The sequence below is a fragment of the Camarhynchus parvulus genome, chromosome 1A, assembly GCF_901933205.1.
Source record: "Camarhynchus parvulus chromosome 1A, STF_HiC, whole genome shotgun sequence".
Lineage (NCBI taxonomy): Eukaryota > Metazoa > Chordata > Aves > Passeriformes > Thraupidae > Camarhynchus > Camarhynchus parvulus.
Window position 1 is genome coordinate 66,493,638 of NC_044586.1, and position 17,672 is coordinate 66,511,309.

Here is a 17,672-nt window from a genome sequence, read left to right on the forward strand (position 1 = left end):
GTGACAGGTCTGTGCTCCACTCTGTGTTAGCACCAGCAGCATTTGAGGGCACCTCTGGTCCAACCACCTTTGTCTCCAGGTGATTTTGTGGGTTGTTTTGTAGGGCTAAAGGAGCTGAAGGGATGAAAAAAACCTCTCTTTTATCTAGTCTGAAAAACCAATACAGTCTTCTATTCCCTGTTTTGCTTTCATTTTAACAACAGTTATCCCAGAGCATTGCAGGATGAAGGACCATAATTCTCTGTACTGGAGATTTGCAGGGCAATGCTTATTGTGGAGTTCATTCTTGATCCAGCAGCTGTTTGCAGAGAGCATCTTGTCCCAGATTTCTGCTCCAGGCTCAAAGTTTAGTGCTTCATCAAGCCCTTAAGGATGTCTTCAGTTGTGAGGAGATGCCCTGCTGATCCTGCTGACTGCAGTGTGTCAGCACCTCAATCCTGGGAGTGTCAGTGTGGGACAGATTGGTGCTGGAACTGCCCTTGGTGACTGCTTCACAGTCTGAAACTTGATCCTCAAAAATCTGGCCAAAAGCTGTTGGAGGAGATTGTATTACCTGCCTGTCTGATTCTCATCTTGATGTGATTTCCAGTCAGAAGTCTCTTGGCTTCCAGAGTACCTTGCTGGTGTTATGGTGAGCACAGGGCTCAGAAAAACCCCAAAAAAACAGTAAATGAATCACTCTCTGCAGGCATCTGAGACCATGTTCACAGGGGTCTTAGGATGAGGGAAGAGACGAGGATCTGACTCCCATGTTTCAGAAGGCTGATTTGTTATTTTATTATTATATTATATTAAAATTATACTAAAAGAATAGAAGAAAGGATTTCATCAGAAAGCTAGCTAAGAATAGAAAAAGAAAGAATGATAACAAAGGCTTGTGGCTTGGACACAGAGTCCAAGCCAGCTGGACTGTGATTGGCCATTAATTAGGAACAACCACATGAGACCAATCACAGATGCACCTGTTGCATTCCACAGCAGCAGATAACCAATGTTTTCATTTTGTTCCTGAGGCCTCTCAGCTTCTCAGGAGAAAAAATCCTAAGGAAAGGCTTTTTCATAAAAGATGTCTGTGACAGGCATCAGGCTCAGGTGCTTTGAGCTGCAGCTGCAATTCTGTACTGGGAGGAGGCCAGGAGATCCAGTTTGTACTGGGACATGGGCCAGTCTGTACCCTGGATTATTTGTGAGGACTCTTGAGCATCTCTGAGGTCTGGGTTTGGCACTGAGTAAAGCAGGGCATGTCACAGGCCGCCCTCAGTGTCAGACCGTGTCCAAAGGTCCCTCTCAGTGGTTCTGTGCCTCTGGGCATTGATTCTGCTGCAAGTGCCCACACCAGCAAAGGCACAGGGAGTGCAGATGATAAATGGGTTTGGCTGGGCAGCCCTGGGGTCAGAAGCTGGATGGGTGAGGGATTACTGCTGATGGACCAGAGGAGTGTTTTCAGAGCAGCTTGGCATCCCCACATCCGTGAAATCCTCAGTTGAGCAAGTAGACCATGTTATATTTGTCTTTATAAATAAAAGAGTCATTTAAAACTGCCATTTCAATTGGAAGTCAATCAGAGAGAGAGAAGTTTTCATAGAGTTATAATCCCTCTGCATTCAGTAGCTGACAAGGTTCTAAGAAACCTGTGACAGCCTGTCCTTAAATATCTCCTGAGGAGTGATAGGTTACATTTTGGATGGTTTTGTGAAGACAAGGCTGGCACCTGACCAGTGCACTGGCATCCACCTCTTCTTTATCAGCAACAGCTAGAGGCATCCCACTGGTGCTTGGAACACAGGTTGTGCTGCACCAGGCCCTGGTGTTCATCAGCAGTGTCCCAAAGGAGATGCACTGGCATCTCCAGTGTCCTAAGGCACATCACAGGTGACCTGTCACTGCTGAGATGAGTGGAAGTGACATCTCCCTCAGATGGAGGACAGTGACCCAGAGAATTTACTTCTTTCAGTGACAGGTCATACCTTGTTTTCCATGAGGGAATTGGTTGAGGCTTGAGCTGCTGAGAATGGGTGCAGTGGAAATTCTCTCCTTGATCTGCCTGGTACAGCATTCACCCCTTGATGCATGTCAAGCCCCTAGAAGTGCTTCAGTGTTGTGATGTGACTAAATATTGTAGTTGGGCTTAACTCCTAGAGGTGCTCCATACCTGCCTTTCTGTGCCCTGTGATGTGCCTGGTGGAGCTGTGCGCTGGGAAATGAAACTTCATTTGGGTTATGCTGGCTGTATCCAAGGCATTGGTGACATTTAGGGGTTGAAGATGAGTGCCAGTCCTCTCTTGGATGTTGTACGCCTGAAGGCACCACTCCTGCACTTCAGAGCATGTGGGACTTACATGATGGGATATGAGCCAGTGAAGTAGGGATGGAACTGCCCAGACAGATGGAGAAGGAGGTGGTTGGATTAAGAAGCACAATCAGCTCGTGTCCTATCCCAGGGCTGCTCTTCAAGGGCAGCATTTCCAAGGGAGGTGAGGGGACGGGGGTCTCCCTACCAAGCAGAAAAAGTTAACACCATTCCTTTCTCCTTTTGCAAGGTTGAAATCAGCCTTCAGAGCAGCTTCCAGCCAGGGATGAAGCTAGAGGTGGCCAACAAGAGCAGCCCAGACACATACTGGGTGGCGACCATCATCACCACGTGCGGGCAGCTGCTGCTGCTGCGCTACTGCGGCTACGGCGACGACCGCAGGGCTGACTTCTGGTGTGACGTGATGACAGCAGACCTGCACCCCGTGGGCTGGTGCACACAGAACAACAAGGTCCTGATGCCCCCAGAGGGTGAGTTCTGCCTGCTTTGTTGGGGTCATGCTCTGCTGTTGGGCTGCAGGTTTCTGCTTGGTCGGGGATTATTGTGTTTGCGGAGTGCGCCGATGAAGGGAGGAGTGATGAGCCTGACTCCGTGATGAATCTGAGAACTCCATGTTCTCAGGAGGCTAATTTATTACTTTATTGTACTATATTAAAGAATACTAAGCTATACTATACTAAAGAATGCAGAAAGGATGCTTACACAATGCTAAAAAGATAATAATGAAAACTCGTGACTCCTTCCAAAGCCCCAACACTGATTGGCCAAAGAGTCAAAACAACTCACAGCACAATCCAACAAAGCAATCACCTGTGAGTAAACAATCTCCAAACACATTCCAGACTAGCAAAACACTGGAGAAGCAAATGAGATAAGAATTGTTTCCCTTTTCTCTGAGGCTTCTCAGCTTCCCAGGAGAAAAATCCTGGGCAAAGGGATTTTTCAGAGAATGTGAATGAGACATGGGATGGGTACTGCTGGTCCTCGGCTGGTGTTGGGTGATGTGGGCAGGGTTGTGTCCCCACAGGATTCAGTTTGCCAGTCAGCCTCCAGCAAAGGAGTTTTTGCCTTAGTTGGTGACAGCAGAAGGCGCTTCCATAGGGAGATGTCGTTTTACTGCTGAACTGTGATTTTCACTTCGGGGAGAAGTCCTGTTCTTGTGGAAAGGAGGGGTGAAATTCAAGAGTGAGAACAAACTAAAATAAGCAAGATCAGCTTGGGTGTAACCAAAATCAGAAGCTGACTTTGCACTCAAAACTGTTTTGCCCTGAAAATTTAAAATCTTCCATCACCAGACTCTGGCAGCTCATAAATCCAATGGTAGATCCGTGTGATTAAAGATAGCAGAATTTGGTCATTATTGGTTAGGGCATGTCCTGATTGGCAGCTCTTAGGTGCACAAAAGTTGAATGGAAATGTTGTAGGTTCCTGAGTGGCCCATGTGGAGCAGTTTGTTAATAATACAATTTGATCCCCAAGGTATTTGAATATAAATATATATATATATATATATATGTGTATGTATATATAGGCTATGTGCATCAACAGAGCAGCTGTGGTGTATCCTTGCTACTACATTGCTCCAAGCAGAGGCATATTGTCAGTGTTGCTTCTGAGTATTCCTGCCATATATCCCATTTATTCTGCATCAAGGGAAGAAGAGATGAATATTCAGCCTCCAGCTTGTGCATACATTTAAGGAAAGTCTCATTTAAGGGCTCTGCTGCTGAAGTTACTCTTTCCCTTTCTGCTGTGTGGCCATTGGAACAGTGCGTGTGCCAGTTGTGTGCCATGGGAATTCTCCTGGAGTGAGTGTTCCCTGACTTCCTCCTGAAGTGAGCTGTGCACAGAGTCTTTGAATCAAAGCTGACATTCCTGCCTTGCATATGCCCAACTGTGAGCTAAACTTGTCTTTTTTGTTCTGGTCTGTGTGTTTTGAATAAACACAAGATTGATTGCTTAAAAAAAAAAAAAAAAAAAGAAAAAAAAAAGAAGTCTTGAAGATAAATACGGCTGAGAAATCTCTTGGCTTGGTACCAGTAAATCAAGCTGATGTGAGAGGGGTGAGGTGTTTTATTTTATTGGCCTCTTAAACTGCATTTTATTATGTGGATTACAATCAGTGTTACCAGAAAGGTGTACAGTGCTACAGACTAAATCTCAAAAGTGAGGGTCAGGGGGGTAAGAGAATTTACTGAATGTCATAATAGAAAATAACAATTCCTTTATAACTTGAGGCAACTGCTTTTCACGGATCTGTTGGAATTTGCCCTTTGGGTCGTGGCCACTCTGTGTGAGTTGCCTTGCTTGAGTGACTGCAAGTGTTCAGTGTGCCCTACATCCCTTTTTCTCTGGTGGGTGATGTAACTGGACACCAGGGAGTTGAATGTGGGCAGCTGCCCTGTTAGTTTGGGGCTTTTTTTGTTTATTTTCCCCCTCCCACTCTGGTTTTCAGTGAATAAACTTAGTTGAATATGTCGGAGTATAATTTTCAAAAAGAAGAAATTAAATGCATGGGTTATTATTCCAAAAGAGATTTAAGCATTTAAGACCTTGCTTCATATTTTGGAATGAGGCATCTAAAATGCCCAAGAAGATCTCATCCTTCAGGACTTAAAGAATCATAGGACTTATGCATTGGTAAAGGAGAAACTGATGTTCTCTATGAACTCTGTGGAGATTTTTTTAAACCTCTGTATTTTGTTGTCAGACTTTTGGGAGAAACAAAAACCAGCTTTAAACTGCACAGACCCAGTTGTGAAGGCATCCGTTCTGCATATCTTGATTACAGTGGCTGTATCTGTTGGCTACAGCATGGCTGGGGCTGCTTGTCTGTCATTAGGCTGTGATTTTAATCAGGAGCTGAAGGCCTTGGTTAAAAAGCAGAGTTGCCAGAATGGACTTGTTTAACAGCCAGCATGGCAGCACTGGGACAATGCTTTGTTTCTGCTCACGAGTCAGGTTGGACTGATGGGTGCTCATCTCGTAAATGTGCTGCCAGACAAGAATGGTGGAGTGATGGGACAAAGAATTTCGTTAGATGGGAGAGAGATGCAACAAAATGGGCTGGTTCAGTTCAGCAGATCAATAGAACTTGATTTAAAGTCCAGCACACACAGAGCTTTTAAGAGGCAGCTGCCAAATAATTGTAGTTTATGATCCAAACCGAAGGAAGTTGATTAATTTGCAGACTGCTGCTCTGTTATTTATGGGGTGACATTAGTTGCATCATGGTGCCTGTGGCCTGTGAGTAAAATGTCAAGTCATGTTCTGTCCTCCTGTGACGTGATGGTGCAGTCACCAGACCAGGAATACCTGAGGTGGCAATAAAATGTCTTGGTTTATGGCAGGATGATGTGAGTGCACGTGTGCCTGTGAGCTTCATGCTCCAACCCCCTCCTACACAGGAAATCAAAGGAGTAAAATTGTAGTTACTTCAAGCTCTGCCATTAATTATATTTTTCTCATTACAAATCGGTGTGTAATTTGAATTGCAAACTCAACTATCCTGGCAGAATAGATCTGTTTACCATTCAAAGCAAAATGAAAATTATTTAAATTAGTTAATATAGAACTCATTTGAATGAATTGGATGTTTATTCATGAACTAGCTGAGGCAAGTGTGAAGCTGTCCTTATGGTCTGTAGCTTTGGCACTGATCAGCTCTAATGTCACGTCCTGGGACAGAGATTTCTTCTTTATTGCATATTAACTGTGGTGTAAGCGGTGGGTAACTACAGCCTGATGTAGCTGAGTGTGAAATTTTCATCCTTCCTGACAAGGCCCTTCAGCACTTGTAATTCATGTGAGGAAGGGCAGCCTGCTGCAGAGTTCCCTGGCAGTGGCAGGGCTGTGGTGGTGTGGGAGCCTTTGTTTCCTGCACTGTGAGGGTGGGATGTGAGGTAGATTTTCCATTAGTTAGTTAAAATTTCCCCATTGTATCAGCCTGAATGGTAATAGGGGTAGAATTTCTCCCCTCCTATGTCTTACCCAAATGTCTTACCCAAAACTCTCTTCCTCCTCTAAGTGTAGCTGTTTGTCGCCATCCTTCATCCCTTGGACTGAGCATCCTTCATCCCTTTTACCCACTGAGCATAAAAATTGAAGCCTAACTAAACTTTGCTGACAAGTGAAAGGAGAAGAGGTGTTCTTTAGCCTGTTCATTTCCATGTGCTGTTTTCCTCTGCTGGTGACAGTTGAGTTCATGGCCACATCCACCATCGGGCATGGAGAACCTGACAAGTGTAGTAGCTAAATTATGCATTGTGAAAGAGCAGGGACATCCTGTGATTGACACTCAGGGGGTTTTTGTGCAGATTGCAGATTTCCAGCTGAGCTGACAGAGCCCAGGCTCCCCTGGCACTGTTGTAATGCATCCTGGAATGAGCTAAAGACGCCGGATGAGGGGATTGTTTTGTACACTTGGAATTGCAGCAGTGGCTCTGCTTTGATGCTATTGACAGATGGAAATTCAAACAGGGCATTTCTGTGTGTGGATCTGTGAGCTGGAGTCTGTGGAGATGGAAAGAAACACACTAAGGAGAGAACCACGTCTATATTTTGATTTTGTGGTGGGCTGGTGCAAAACTGGGGAAACCTCTGAACACTGGCTGTACCTGGGCTTGGTGACCAAGAAGATCAATCCCACTGTGATTCTGGGTAGGAAAGCAGCTTTTACTTCCCTGTTGCATCAATACAAGGAGGATTTAAAGTTCAGAAGTCTGATCCTGGGTTGAAATAACCTTCTCTTCCATGGTGCTGAGCTTGATAAAGTTCAGTCATCAAATATACCATTAAGAGGGGTAGACTTAAAGCATTTTGCCTGCCCAGGCTTTCTGTGAAGGCAAACAGCATCATTTGGTCAGTATTTGAGACAGGTTTTCATGTGGCTCTCAGGTGAGATTAAGGCCAAAGGAGGGAAATTTCACTGTGATTCCAAGTGCTGGGTCAGATTCTGGGCAGGATATGGTTGAAAAGGGAGATAAAACTTGTGCCAGGGCGTATGGAGTTACCTTCAAATTACAACTCACTGCTTTTTTTGTTTGATTGGTTTTATATATCATCATGTGAATCTATCACAGAGGAAAATCCTGCTCTTTGAGGTCAGCAGTGTAAAGGAGGGGAGAAATGAATCTGGTTGGCCTTGGTGAAATTTACAGCAGGGTGATTCTGAACGGCCACAAGATGGTCTGCTGTGTTGCAGGTGTGGGTTTGATGTCACTCCAAGGCACACAGAAAGCTTTTTTTGGGGTCACAGCTCAGGGTGGTGGTGATGTGGCCCATACCTTTGGCTTTCAGCGTCATTTTTGGAGCTGCCTTGCTGAATGCAAAGCTTGTCCACGGGTTCTCAAAAGAGGGACACAGAGATCAGAGATGATGTTTCTGACAATGGATGAGGGTGTTCAGAGATTCCCTTTCAGAAAATACAGTCATGGATATAGTTAGGTTTTTTTTTTTTGTTTTTTTTTTTTTTTTTTTTTTTTTTTTTTTTTTTGTTGTTGTTGGTTGGTTGGTTTTTTTTTGTTAATGAAGTCATCTTCCCCCTGGTGATCTCATCCCAGAGGAAGTAAAAATTAAATTGTACTTGCAGGTAGAGGGCAAGGTGGACTTCTCCTTTTGCTTTTTTACTGGTATGGAGAGCAGATCTGGCCCTGGTTTAGCTCTTTCACCTGAAATATTACTTCCTAAGAGCTTGAGGCTGGAGAAGATAAGTAGGCATTCACTGAGCTTATGCTGTTTTACATCAGCTAAGAACTGGGCCCTCGAGCCAAGTAAAATGAAACTCGGAAATCTTCTTTGGCAGGTTGCACTCTCAAAGCCTGTGGATGTTTCTAAAGCAGTATACAGGGCTGTTTCTTAAAATCTCTGCCCGATCTTTATCCTATTATTCCATCAAAACTGAGTTTAGACTAGCCTAATGTAAATAGATGGCAGGATTTCTTTATTTTAAATGCTGCAAATGACTCTTAGTGCAGTGTTTTATGTGTGCTTTTCAAGTCGACTTTAGCAGACTATTAATTATGCAGGGATGACGTTAGCATAAATAACTAGTCAGCAAATAAATGTCAATTAAATATTCTGTTAGCATAGTAGGCAGCTTTATGCATTGGCATAGAACATTTAGCAGATCATACTTAACGAGCACATAAAAAAATAGATCTTTTTTTTCTCCCTAAGCTCTCCTGATGACGGCAAAGGGGAGGAGAGGAGGTAAAAATGCTGGGTTTGCCTGAAATTTGCTGTAGTAGGAGTCAGGTCAGTTGACTCTGGTGTATGTTGGGAGTTTCCAGGAGCTGGAATTCACTGGAGCATGTCATGGCTTGGCATTCCCTCCCAGCCCCTCGTAGCCCCTTGCAGACTTGCTCCTGAGAAAAGCATTTTTTCATTAGAGCACCCACAGTAGTTTTTCCTTCCCTTCCTTTGCATGAGTCAGATCCCTCAACCTGGGATGTGAAAAATTCAAGAGTCTCCTCGTGGCTTGAGTGGCACCAGGATAATGTTGTCTTGATGGGGAAAATGTTCTTTTCACTGTTGTGTGAAACTGTAAATCTTTTTCATGTGCTGCTGGCTTTAGTTACTTTCAGAAGACTTAGTATTGCCAAGAGAGGCCCTTTTGGGGTAAACTGAGCATAACAGCCCCCCACGTGTGCTGTGGGAATATAATTAATTGTTGAGCTACTCTGTAAATGTGCCACAGCCTGGCCAGTGGGTCAGACTTTGCAAGAAGTTTGAGTTACAGACTTTATCAAATGCAGAGGGTTTTGATCATCTCCAGGTCTGCTGGGCTTGAGGTCAACATTTTGTGTTTTGATTTTCCCTTTAATATAATTTATCAGGTCCAGAGGCATAACTGCAGAGAGCCTTGCAAGGATGAGATGCTGGCGGGTTTATTAGGAGGAGTGGGGAGTAAATTAATTACCCTGATATTTTAATTGTGAAACTCAGACAAAAAACACTTCCTGAGTGGGAAATGCAGGGTGTGCACTGCTGTGGCTCTGTGAGTGATGGAGAAAATAGAGGGGGAAAAACAATATTTGGTTCAACACAGGTATTTTTGTTTAAAAGTGTTTTGGGAGTGCAGAAGAAGTGTTCTTTAGGAATGTGGACAAGGCTCCCAGCCTTGGCTCTGCAGGGGCCCTGTGGCTCAGGTAGAGACCTTGGGGCACTCTCAGCTCTCTGCTCAGGGGAAGGTTTTCTTCCCTGAGGCCAGGTCTCATCAGCTGGGGTCGCTCTTTTTGCTTCTCTGGAATATCTGGTGGAACTGGCTTAGAAAAGTTCCTTTTTCCCCTTCATGAAACCATAAATTCAAAGCCTCTGCTTTGTACTCACCAGTATTTTCCTTCAGCAAAAAGTCAATGTTTTTCCACTCAAAAGCATCAGGATGGTTGTCTTTGGGTTTAACCACCCAAAAAACTGTCTTTGAGTTGCAGCAGACTCAGCACCCCAGAAGTGGGTGCTGGTCCCTCCTTGCCCTTTTGCCTGAGTTAGACTTTGTCTCAGGGGGTTTTGGCCTCTCCTTGTGCATTCATCTTGAGATTTCTTCTCCTCCATCCTCCATCAGATGCTCTTGGGGAAGCCAGCCCTTGCTGAGGATCAGGCATCTGAAGAACTGAAACCGTGCAAGATTGTTTAGTTTTCCAGCGGAAAAAAGAAAGCCCGGAGCTTGCACATGAAGCAGGCTCTGTTTATTAAAAGCAAGAAAAGAAACACACTTTTATCAAAACCTAATTTTCCAGTAAGAAGCCGTTTCAGCAGAAACATGCCCAGCAAGCCTAGTTTCCAGGGACAACAACATCTGCTTATACTGTATTTGTATTTATTTATGCTCACAAGCAAATGGAGGGAGGGAAAAAGGAAGCAGGCCTGACCAGGCAGCCTGTGGTCCGGCGAGGCAGGGATGGGTGCAGTGTCTGTGGGCAGAACTGCTCAGGAACCTGCAGTGAACCTCATTTTCGTGTTCAGCACCTGTATTTGGGTGCTTTTTTATCACAGAACCCAAGGATGGTTTGGTTTGGAAGGGATCTTGCTGATCATCTCATTCTAACCCCTGTCATGGGCAGGGACACCTTCTGCAGAGCAGAGTATTACTGAGGATAATTTAGAAAAATTAGATTTGGCTACACCTGGATTAGATATCAGTGCAAGTTCTTAGAGGGTTGACAGTTTCACTGATGCAGTTTTCCCCTAATGCAAACCCTGGATTTTTGCAGATTTCTGGATGGAAATACTTTTCATCTATAACTATAGCCTGTCCTTGTTCCTGTACTGGACTGAGCCGTGTAGTCAGCAAACCTTGTAAAAAAATATCACTTAGTTTTGCAGCTAACACTGAGGATAATGCAGCACTGTTTACTCTAGTGTGTTATTAACCCAGCTCGGAGCAGGGGTTTAATCTGGAGGTTGGCTGGCAGCCAAGGAAGGCTTCAAGAAGTGGTTCTCCAGCGGATGAGGTTTGAAAGCCAGAGCCTCAGACATGGCCCTGCTGCAATGAATCCACTCCCTGCCTGCTTTTCCCTGCTTGGGTGGACTCTCTGTTGTAGCTGCATTTCTCTTCACAGAGAAAAATCAAGGCACAACTTCCCAAGGATGTTTCTGGGATTCACGTTCTCTGAACCTCAGAGAAAGAAAAAACAATTCCAATCTCAGTTGCTGCTCCTCTTGTTGTTCACAAGTGGAATGCATTGTGGAGGATTATTTACCTGAAGGAATTTGCTTGATTGGATTCTGGTGTGAGTGTTTTGATTCATTGACCAGTTGAATCCACGTCTGTGTGTCAGGACTGTTGGTTGACAGTCACAAGATTCTGTGCAGTTGGGTGCTTGTGCAGAATCTGTTTAGATGTAATGTAATACAGAATTTATACAGAATAGTATAATAAAGTAATTAATTATACTATGTGCAGTTGGGTGCTTGTTCAGATTCAGTTCAGATGTAATATAGAATATTATAGTATAATAAAATAATTAATTAGCTTTCTGACATTCATGGATTCAGATGCATCACTGATACTCTGCTCTGACTTTTATCTCCACATGCTGCTGCCTTCCCCCATAAAGGAGTGATGCTGCCATTCCCACAGCAGCTGGATGGTTTGCAGCATTGTAAGGGTCCCTTTTGGGTGCTTTGGTGCCTTTGGGTGCTTTGGTCCCTTTGGTGCAGGGAAGGCTGAATGATGAATCCTGTTATGATTAAAGAAGCAGCACCTTGTGTACAAGCAAAAGCAGAGCTGAGGATCAGGGATATTGCAATGAAAACTGAAAGCCTAATCCTTTTATAAACAGTCTGGAGGGGGGGAGAAGGAAAAGCAGTGATTTTTGGGGGCTTTGACAAGTTATAAATATATCCTGAGTGAAACTAATAGTGTGGAGCTTTATGAAAGATTTAATGAATGAATATTTCATGCCCACATGGTGCTTCTTCTGTAAAGTGTGCTGTTGGTAAAAAGCAATAAACAAAGAACCTCCTTCAGGGTTTGTTTGGGCTTTTAAATTAAACTAATTTAATCAACTTTTTCAGTCAAGCTTGATATTAGTTCCTTTCTGTACACAGCACTGTACTGGGTTCTGTTTGTTTTCTCCTGATACCTGTTCTGCTGTTTGGGAGATCTTTGAATATCAGAGAATGATTCATTTCATCCTGCCCTTATGGTGCATCTGGGTTTTCAAGGCAGAGAACTCCTGACTTTCTCCTTTTCCTAAAACCTGAGGAGCCATCCATCCTCTACCATCACAGCTGGAGGTGTTTCAGGACTTCAGCTGAGGTCATTATCCCGCAGGAAAATCACTTGAGCGTGCTGGTCATTTCTGATAGTAAGCAAATAGGATTTTTATAGGTTTTGGAAGCCTTCAGCACCCATTTTGCTGCTGCTTGAAGGACTAGAACTAGTCCAAAGTGCTCTGGAGTCTTGCCCCCTATGGCCAGTGAGGCTTGGACACCTCTGCACTGAATTTCAGAGATTTATGCAGAGATGGAAATTCTCTTCAAGCTCGGGCTCTTGGCAAGGCTGGGGCTTGGGTGTGCTAGTGGAGTTTCTTTATGGCTGGCAGTCATGACAAATGGCCAGGAGGAAATCAGGATATGTGTTAGCTCTGTGTTCCATGTCTTTTGCAATTATTTCTAAAAAATCCTTGGGGATGTGATTTCTCCTTGGGAACTGAAGCCAGTTGATGTTTTCACAGCTGGACCAGCAAGTGAAAAGCAAATGAGGCAAGTAGGGAGATAAAAGCAAGGGTGACTGGAGAGGGAGAGCTAACTTTGGGAAGGGATCAGCGTGAGCTGGGGATCCTCTCAACCCCACACCTTGCATGGAGTGCTGGGGCTGGTGTTGCATGGAATGAGGCATTTCTTAGCTGCTTTTGCCATGAGAAGGAGCAAAAGTGCTTTTTTTTTTCTTTTCCTGCGGAACCAGTTGATTTTGTAGTGGACAACTTTGGGAACTGAAATTTATCCCTTTTGGCTGGATGGAGTATGGCCCCATGAGGTTTCTGCTACACATGAGCAGGGCTTTGTCTTAGAAGAGAGGTTGTGTTAGAAACTGAGGGAGTTTTGCTTGTCCAAACCCACACAGATCTGAGTTCCATTTTTTTGGTAGTGTTATTAGGCAACGTGTGAGATTCTGCCTCTGTAGATCAAGGCTCAAGCCTGCTGCACAGCAAAAGCATTAAACTTCAGCAAATACTGATGCAGCAAAACTCCTTGCAGGTGGTGCTGAGCTGCAACAACTGATTTATCCAGCCCAAAATGTTGGCAGAACCAATTTCTTCTGCAGCTCCTGACACCCTGCAAGGAAAGCTCATTTCAGTGGGACTCAGGATTCTTGGAGCACTTGAGGTGAGCAGTTGAGACCCCATGGCTTTGCCTTCTGTTGCTCATGATTCTGATCACAGTCTGCAGCCTCCACCGTGACCAAACCATTGGTTTTGTGCCTGGTGTTCAGTGCAAGTTGTGCTGGAGGAGCAGAGATAGGGCAGGAAAGGAGTAATTGCAGCTTGAGGCAGAGACTGTGAATGAGGAGCTGCATTTCCAAGGAAATACTGCAGGAAAAGGCTGTGAGCAGACACCAGACTTTCCTGCAAGTAGAGATTTCCTCCCTTAGCAGCAAGTGGAACAGGGTGGGTTTTTGGGTGGTACCTTTGCGACCATTTCAGAAAACAATTCCCTTTGACAATTCTTGCAAAAAGCTTCTTGCATCCTCTGAGCGAAACAGCAAAATCCTCCTCCCAAAACATTTAAGTGCCAAGATGGAAATTATTTCATAATTAGCCTCTGTAAGACTCCTTAAAAAAAAAGGTCTAAGAACTACAGGCCCTGTTGCTCTGAGTTTGACCAGTGTTTGACATTATCCAACTCCTTGGTTCGGACCATGTGGATATGAAAGAAAATGCAGAAAAGTTGAGAATCTGTTCAGTATTGAACAGAAGAATTACAGCCCCATTTATAGGCTTGGTGTGTGGTCAGTGAGGAGACTACAGTGACATTATTCAAGCAAACACCACTGACATGTGCACCTTGCTCATGGCTCTGGAGGTCCCCACACCTTGAATATCCAGCAGTGAACATCCACACTTGTTCTTCCACACTCACACCATGTCCTGGGACATCTGCTCTCCATCTGTGGAGCTAAAAAGCCCAGAAACCACAGAAAAATGGATGATTGACCCTGAAAGCATAACAGTGGGTGCAGACCACTCATTTTTGTAATTGTCAATTTAATGAATGTCTGGCTAAATGCATTTTTAATAAAATACTCTTAAAAAATTATTAGTTTGAGAGATTTTTAAATAGTCATTCTTGATAATTGAATTTAATTTCCCTTCCCCAGTCTCCTGTAATTTTCCCCAGAGGAGTTCTGGAATGAAAATGCCACTTCAACTGTAAGGACTAGACTTAGGTAGTTAATGATACTAAAGGTAAAGCATGGTCAAACTTAATTAATCTCTATTGGAGACATCTGTGGAGACTTTAAAAAACCCCCTCATGTCTTTGATATTCAAAGTTAGACAGTTTTGATATTTTTGGTGCATTGGATAGGAACTGGGAAGGGTGAGTAGCACAAGGGATTTGCTCCAGAGCATGCCAAAATTGAAATACACTTTTCTGCAGTGGACCTTTTTTGATCAGTTTGAATATTAAATTATGCCTTTTAGTGCTGAGCTGAGGGAGGATTTTCTGAGTCGTTTTAGGCCAAGGACAAACCACCATGTCCAGTGCCATGTCTTCAGCCGAGCTTTCCTTCAGGTGCACCTGGGATCTGTGAGGAGCAGGCACGAAGTGAATTTGGGAAGCTGCTAGTGGCAGATGCAAGCACCAGCATGATCCCGAGCCAGCTGTGACTTGCACTTGATTTTTCCTTCATTATGCATGATAATGTGGGCTCCCAGTCACCGTGGAAGGGGCTGGGTTCCTGAAGCAGGCCATATGCTCCTGCAGCCCATGGAGGTGGCTGATAACACAGAGCAGAGCTTTAAGAGATGCTCCTATAAAGCATTTTCCTGATGACAACTAAAAATCAATTTTTCCAACCCAGATACCAAATTCTAGGTCAGTTCTGGCCCTTCTGCATGACATTGGAGAACTTTTTGCTCTGAATTCCCAAATAGTCTGTTTCAGTGTCTCTGTGTGCGTGCTCTCGCTTCCATTTGATTTTGGTCACAGAAGGAATAAAACCCAGACCCACAAATGAGCTTAAGGACATGCTGAAACCCATCTTGATTGATGGTTTGTTTTGTGTTGAGAGGCAGAGCATCCACCTCCTGTGTTTGTGGCTAAAAAAAGCTTCTTTCCCCACGCTGTCACTTGGGAATGAAGAAATGAGGGGAAAGTCAGCGTTTTTAGGTGTAAAAAATGTAGCTACTTCCTAAAGGGCTGGAGTTGATGTAGAAGTTTAATTATATCCAGGGGAAACCTTTCCAGATTCAGGAAATCATCCTGCTACGTGTTGTACCAGTTTTACTGAAGAGGCTCTGCTGTGATGAGTACAGAACCTAGAGAGGGGGAAATCTGTAATTCCCCTGTGCCAGACAACTCTGGGAAGGTCAGTGAGGAGTCCCTGCCCATGTGAAACATCTACACCCTGAATCTGATTGTTGAAATTACCTTTTCCATAGAATCCTGCTTTGCTTTGAGCAGTTCTGCTGTTGAGCTTGACCTTCTCAGCAGGTGGATCTGTTGGGAAGGCCTCTTCATGTAGAACATCTAAATTTATTTATAAAGAAGGCAAAAAAACTTAAGAGGAAGCATTGTACGATGAAGATGAGATTAAGGGCTCACAAACCAGTTGAATGAACCATGGCTCTGCACTAATACTTGATTTAGCAGTGAAGGCATTTGGGTTCAACAGAGCATCATAATCTCCAGTCAGAATATCCCAGGTTGATGGAGAAGCTAAAGTTTTGTAATTCAAAGGAAATTTAGAGCACTGTGGAAAAGCTGCTCCCGTTTCAGGTCCTGTAGCGCATTGTTATTCTCATTTCACACGTTGCCTTGCATAATGCTCCACGTTGATCTCCGATTCAGATTTAAAGTCTTCAAAGTTTCAGGGGATGTTTTTGATCCCGGGATTTATAGTTCAAGCCCCTTTTCTGTTTCCAAGTGAAGAAAACACATGTTTAGCAAGCACAAAATGAGCCTTGATGGAGTATTTCTTTGATGGTGTTGTGATGATGGTTATGAATTTACATTTTGTGCATAGGATGTTGAGCACCTCATGGGGCCTGGCTGTGCTTTGACTGTACCATTAATTTCGGGAAAGGATGCTTGATGAATGTTCATCAGGCCCTGCAGGTTCTGATTTGTGGTGCTCACATCACACAGCTGAAAGGCTCCAGAGTGATTAAACGGGATTCAGTCATTAGGAGCTGGCAATACAAATGTGATTAATTACAGAACGCACTGTAAATTGTGAAATGAGTTTGATGGGATTTTTTTTGAAAACATATGTTTCTGCTTCATGGGGTGTCAGAAGTTGGAGTCGTGGTGAATGAGGCTTGTTTGCTATTTCCATGATAATTTGGGAAGGTGCTGGGCCATGGGAATGGTTGGATTTCCGTTGTTGTCCCAAGCTCTGGGGGTGAGCAGTGAGATTTGGGGAGAGTCACAGGCAAACCCTAAATCAGACCTTACAAGTACACCTTGGAGCCCACAGGCAGGCTCTTGTACTGCCCAAGGTGTATCCTTTGAAGACCTTATAATAAATACCTACTTTATTCCTTCAGCTCTGTCTAGCCTCTGTTTCAGGTCAGCCTCTTTAAACATAAATTCCTCACTAACCCAAGCACCGTGGCACCAGCCTCCCCTTGAGTCCTGACAGAATTTTCCAGCAAAGAATCCCTTTGCCTCTTGCCTCTGGGATGCATCTTTGTGTTGGGGATGTCAGGCTGAAACTAGTAATGGCTTTTCACTTCGAAATCTCTGCTGGTGAAAAAAAAATATTGGAAAAAATTCGGGACACAGTGCCCAGGGAGGTTGTGGCTGCCCCATCCCTGGAAGTGTTCAGCACCAGGCTTGGATGGGGCTTCGAGCCACCTTGTCTAGTGGAAGGTGTCCCTTCCCACAGCAGTGAGTTGGAACAAGAGGATCTTCAAGGTCCCTTCCAATCCAAACCATTCCATGATTCTAAAATAACTCCCCTAGTTTTAAGCATTAACCAAAATTTCAGTCCTTTTTTTAATTGGTGTTTCTTCCGTTGTGTATTAAACAGTGTAATGCATACAGTAAACTGCAAGCATCATCCCCACTCATTCTCCTCTTTCTGTAGAATACAGAAAATAAAAAAAAAAAAAGAAAAACCCAAAATCCCAACCCCAAATCAGAATGGATTTCTTGGACATCACATCCCTCTATTTGTCTTCTATGTTTTGATGCTTTTATTTGTAGTGGATATTTGCTGTAGACTGTTGGCACTATCTGGGAAAAACAACATAATTGTGCAGTGATCTGGTTTATGCTTTATGTAAGAACATTGTGCTGCTGTAAATCTGTTGGGTTCTGCAGAGTTGTCTCCAAAGAATATCCTTCAGAAAGTGACCGTGGGGTTTGGGAGCAAGAACAGGCACTTAGTGTGGGGGTAATGGGATGGAGTTTGGAGGTGTGAGGTCAGAGCCCTGGGCAGGATATTTATACTGCAGTGACATCGCAGGGTGGAATGGCCCATAAATTTTAGGTGTTGTTGTGCCACAAAATCTATTTGGGGCTGGTCTGTGAGATCCCAAAGGCACAGGGCATGGAGTGTCCATTGCCAAGGCAGGCCAAAGGGAGGGTTTTTGGTGTTCAGGAAACCTCCAGGTTTCCTTTGTTTCACTGCGTGGCATCAGTGACACCTGGGGCAATGTCATTTCATGTGAAAGACCTCAATTCAAACCCA

General features: G+C 44.1%; 1 protein-coding gene across 2 annotated transcripts in view; it reads left to right on the top strand.

Moving 5' to 3' along the window:
- The window catches only part of SFMBT2 (Scm like with four mbt domains 2), a 111,707-nt gene that overhangs the window by 21,657 nt on the left and 72,378 nt on the right, over nucleotides 1-17,672 (top strand). For both annotated transcript variants that reach the window (XM_030960763.1, XM_030960762.1), the window contains exon 4: nucleotides 2,541-2,781. In XM_030960763.1, the coding sequence (XP_030816623.1) occupies nucleotides 2,541-2,781 (241 nt within the window). The remainder of the gene's footprint in view (nucleotides 1-2,540; nucleotides 2,782-17,672) is intronic.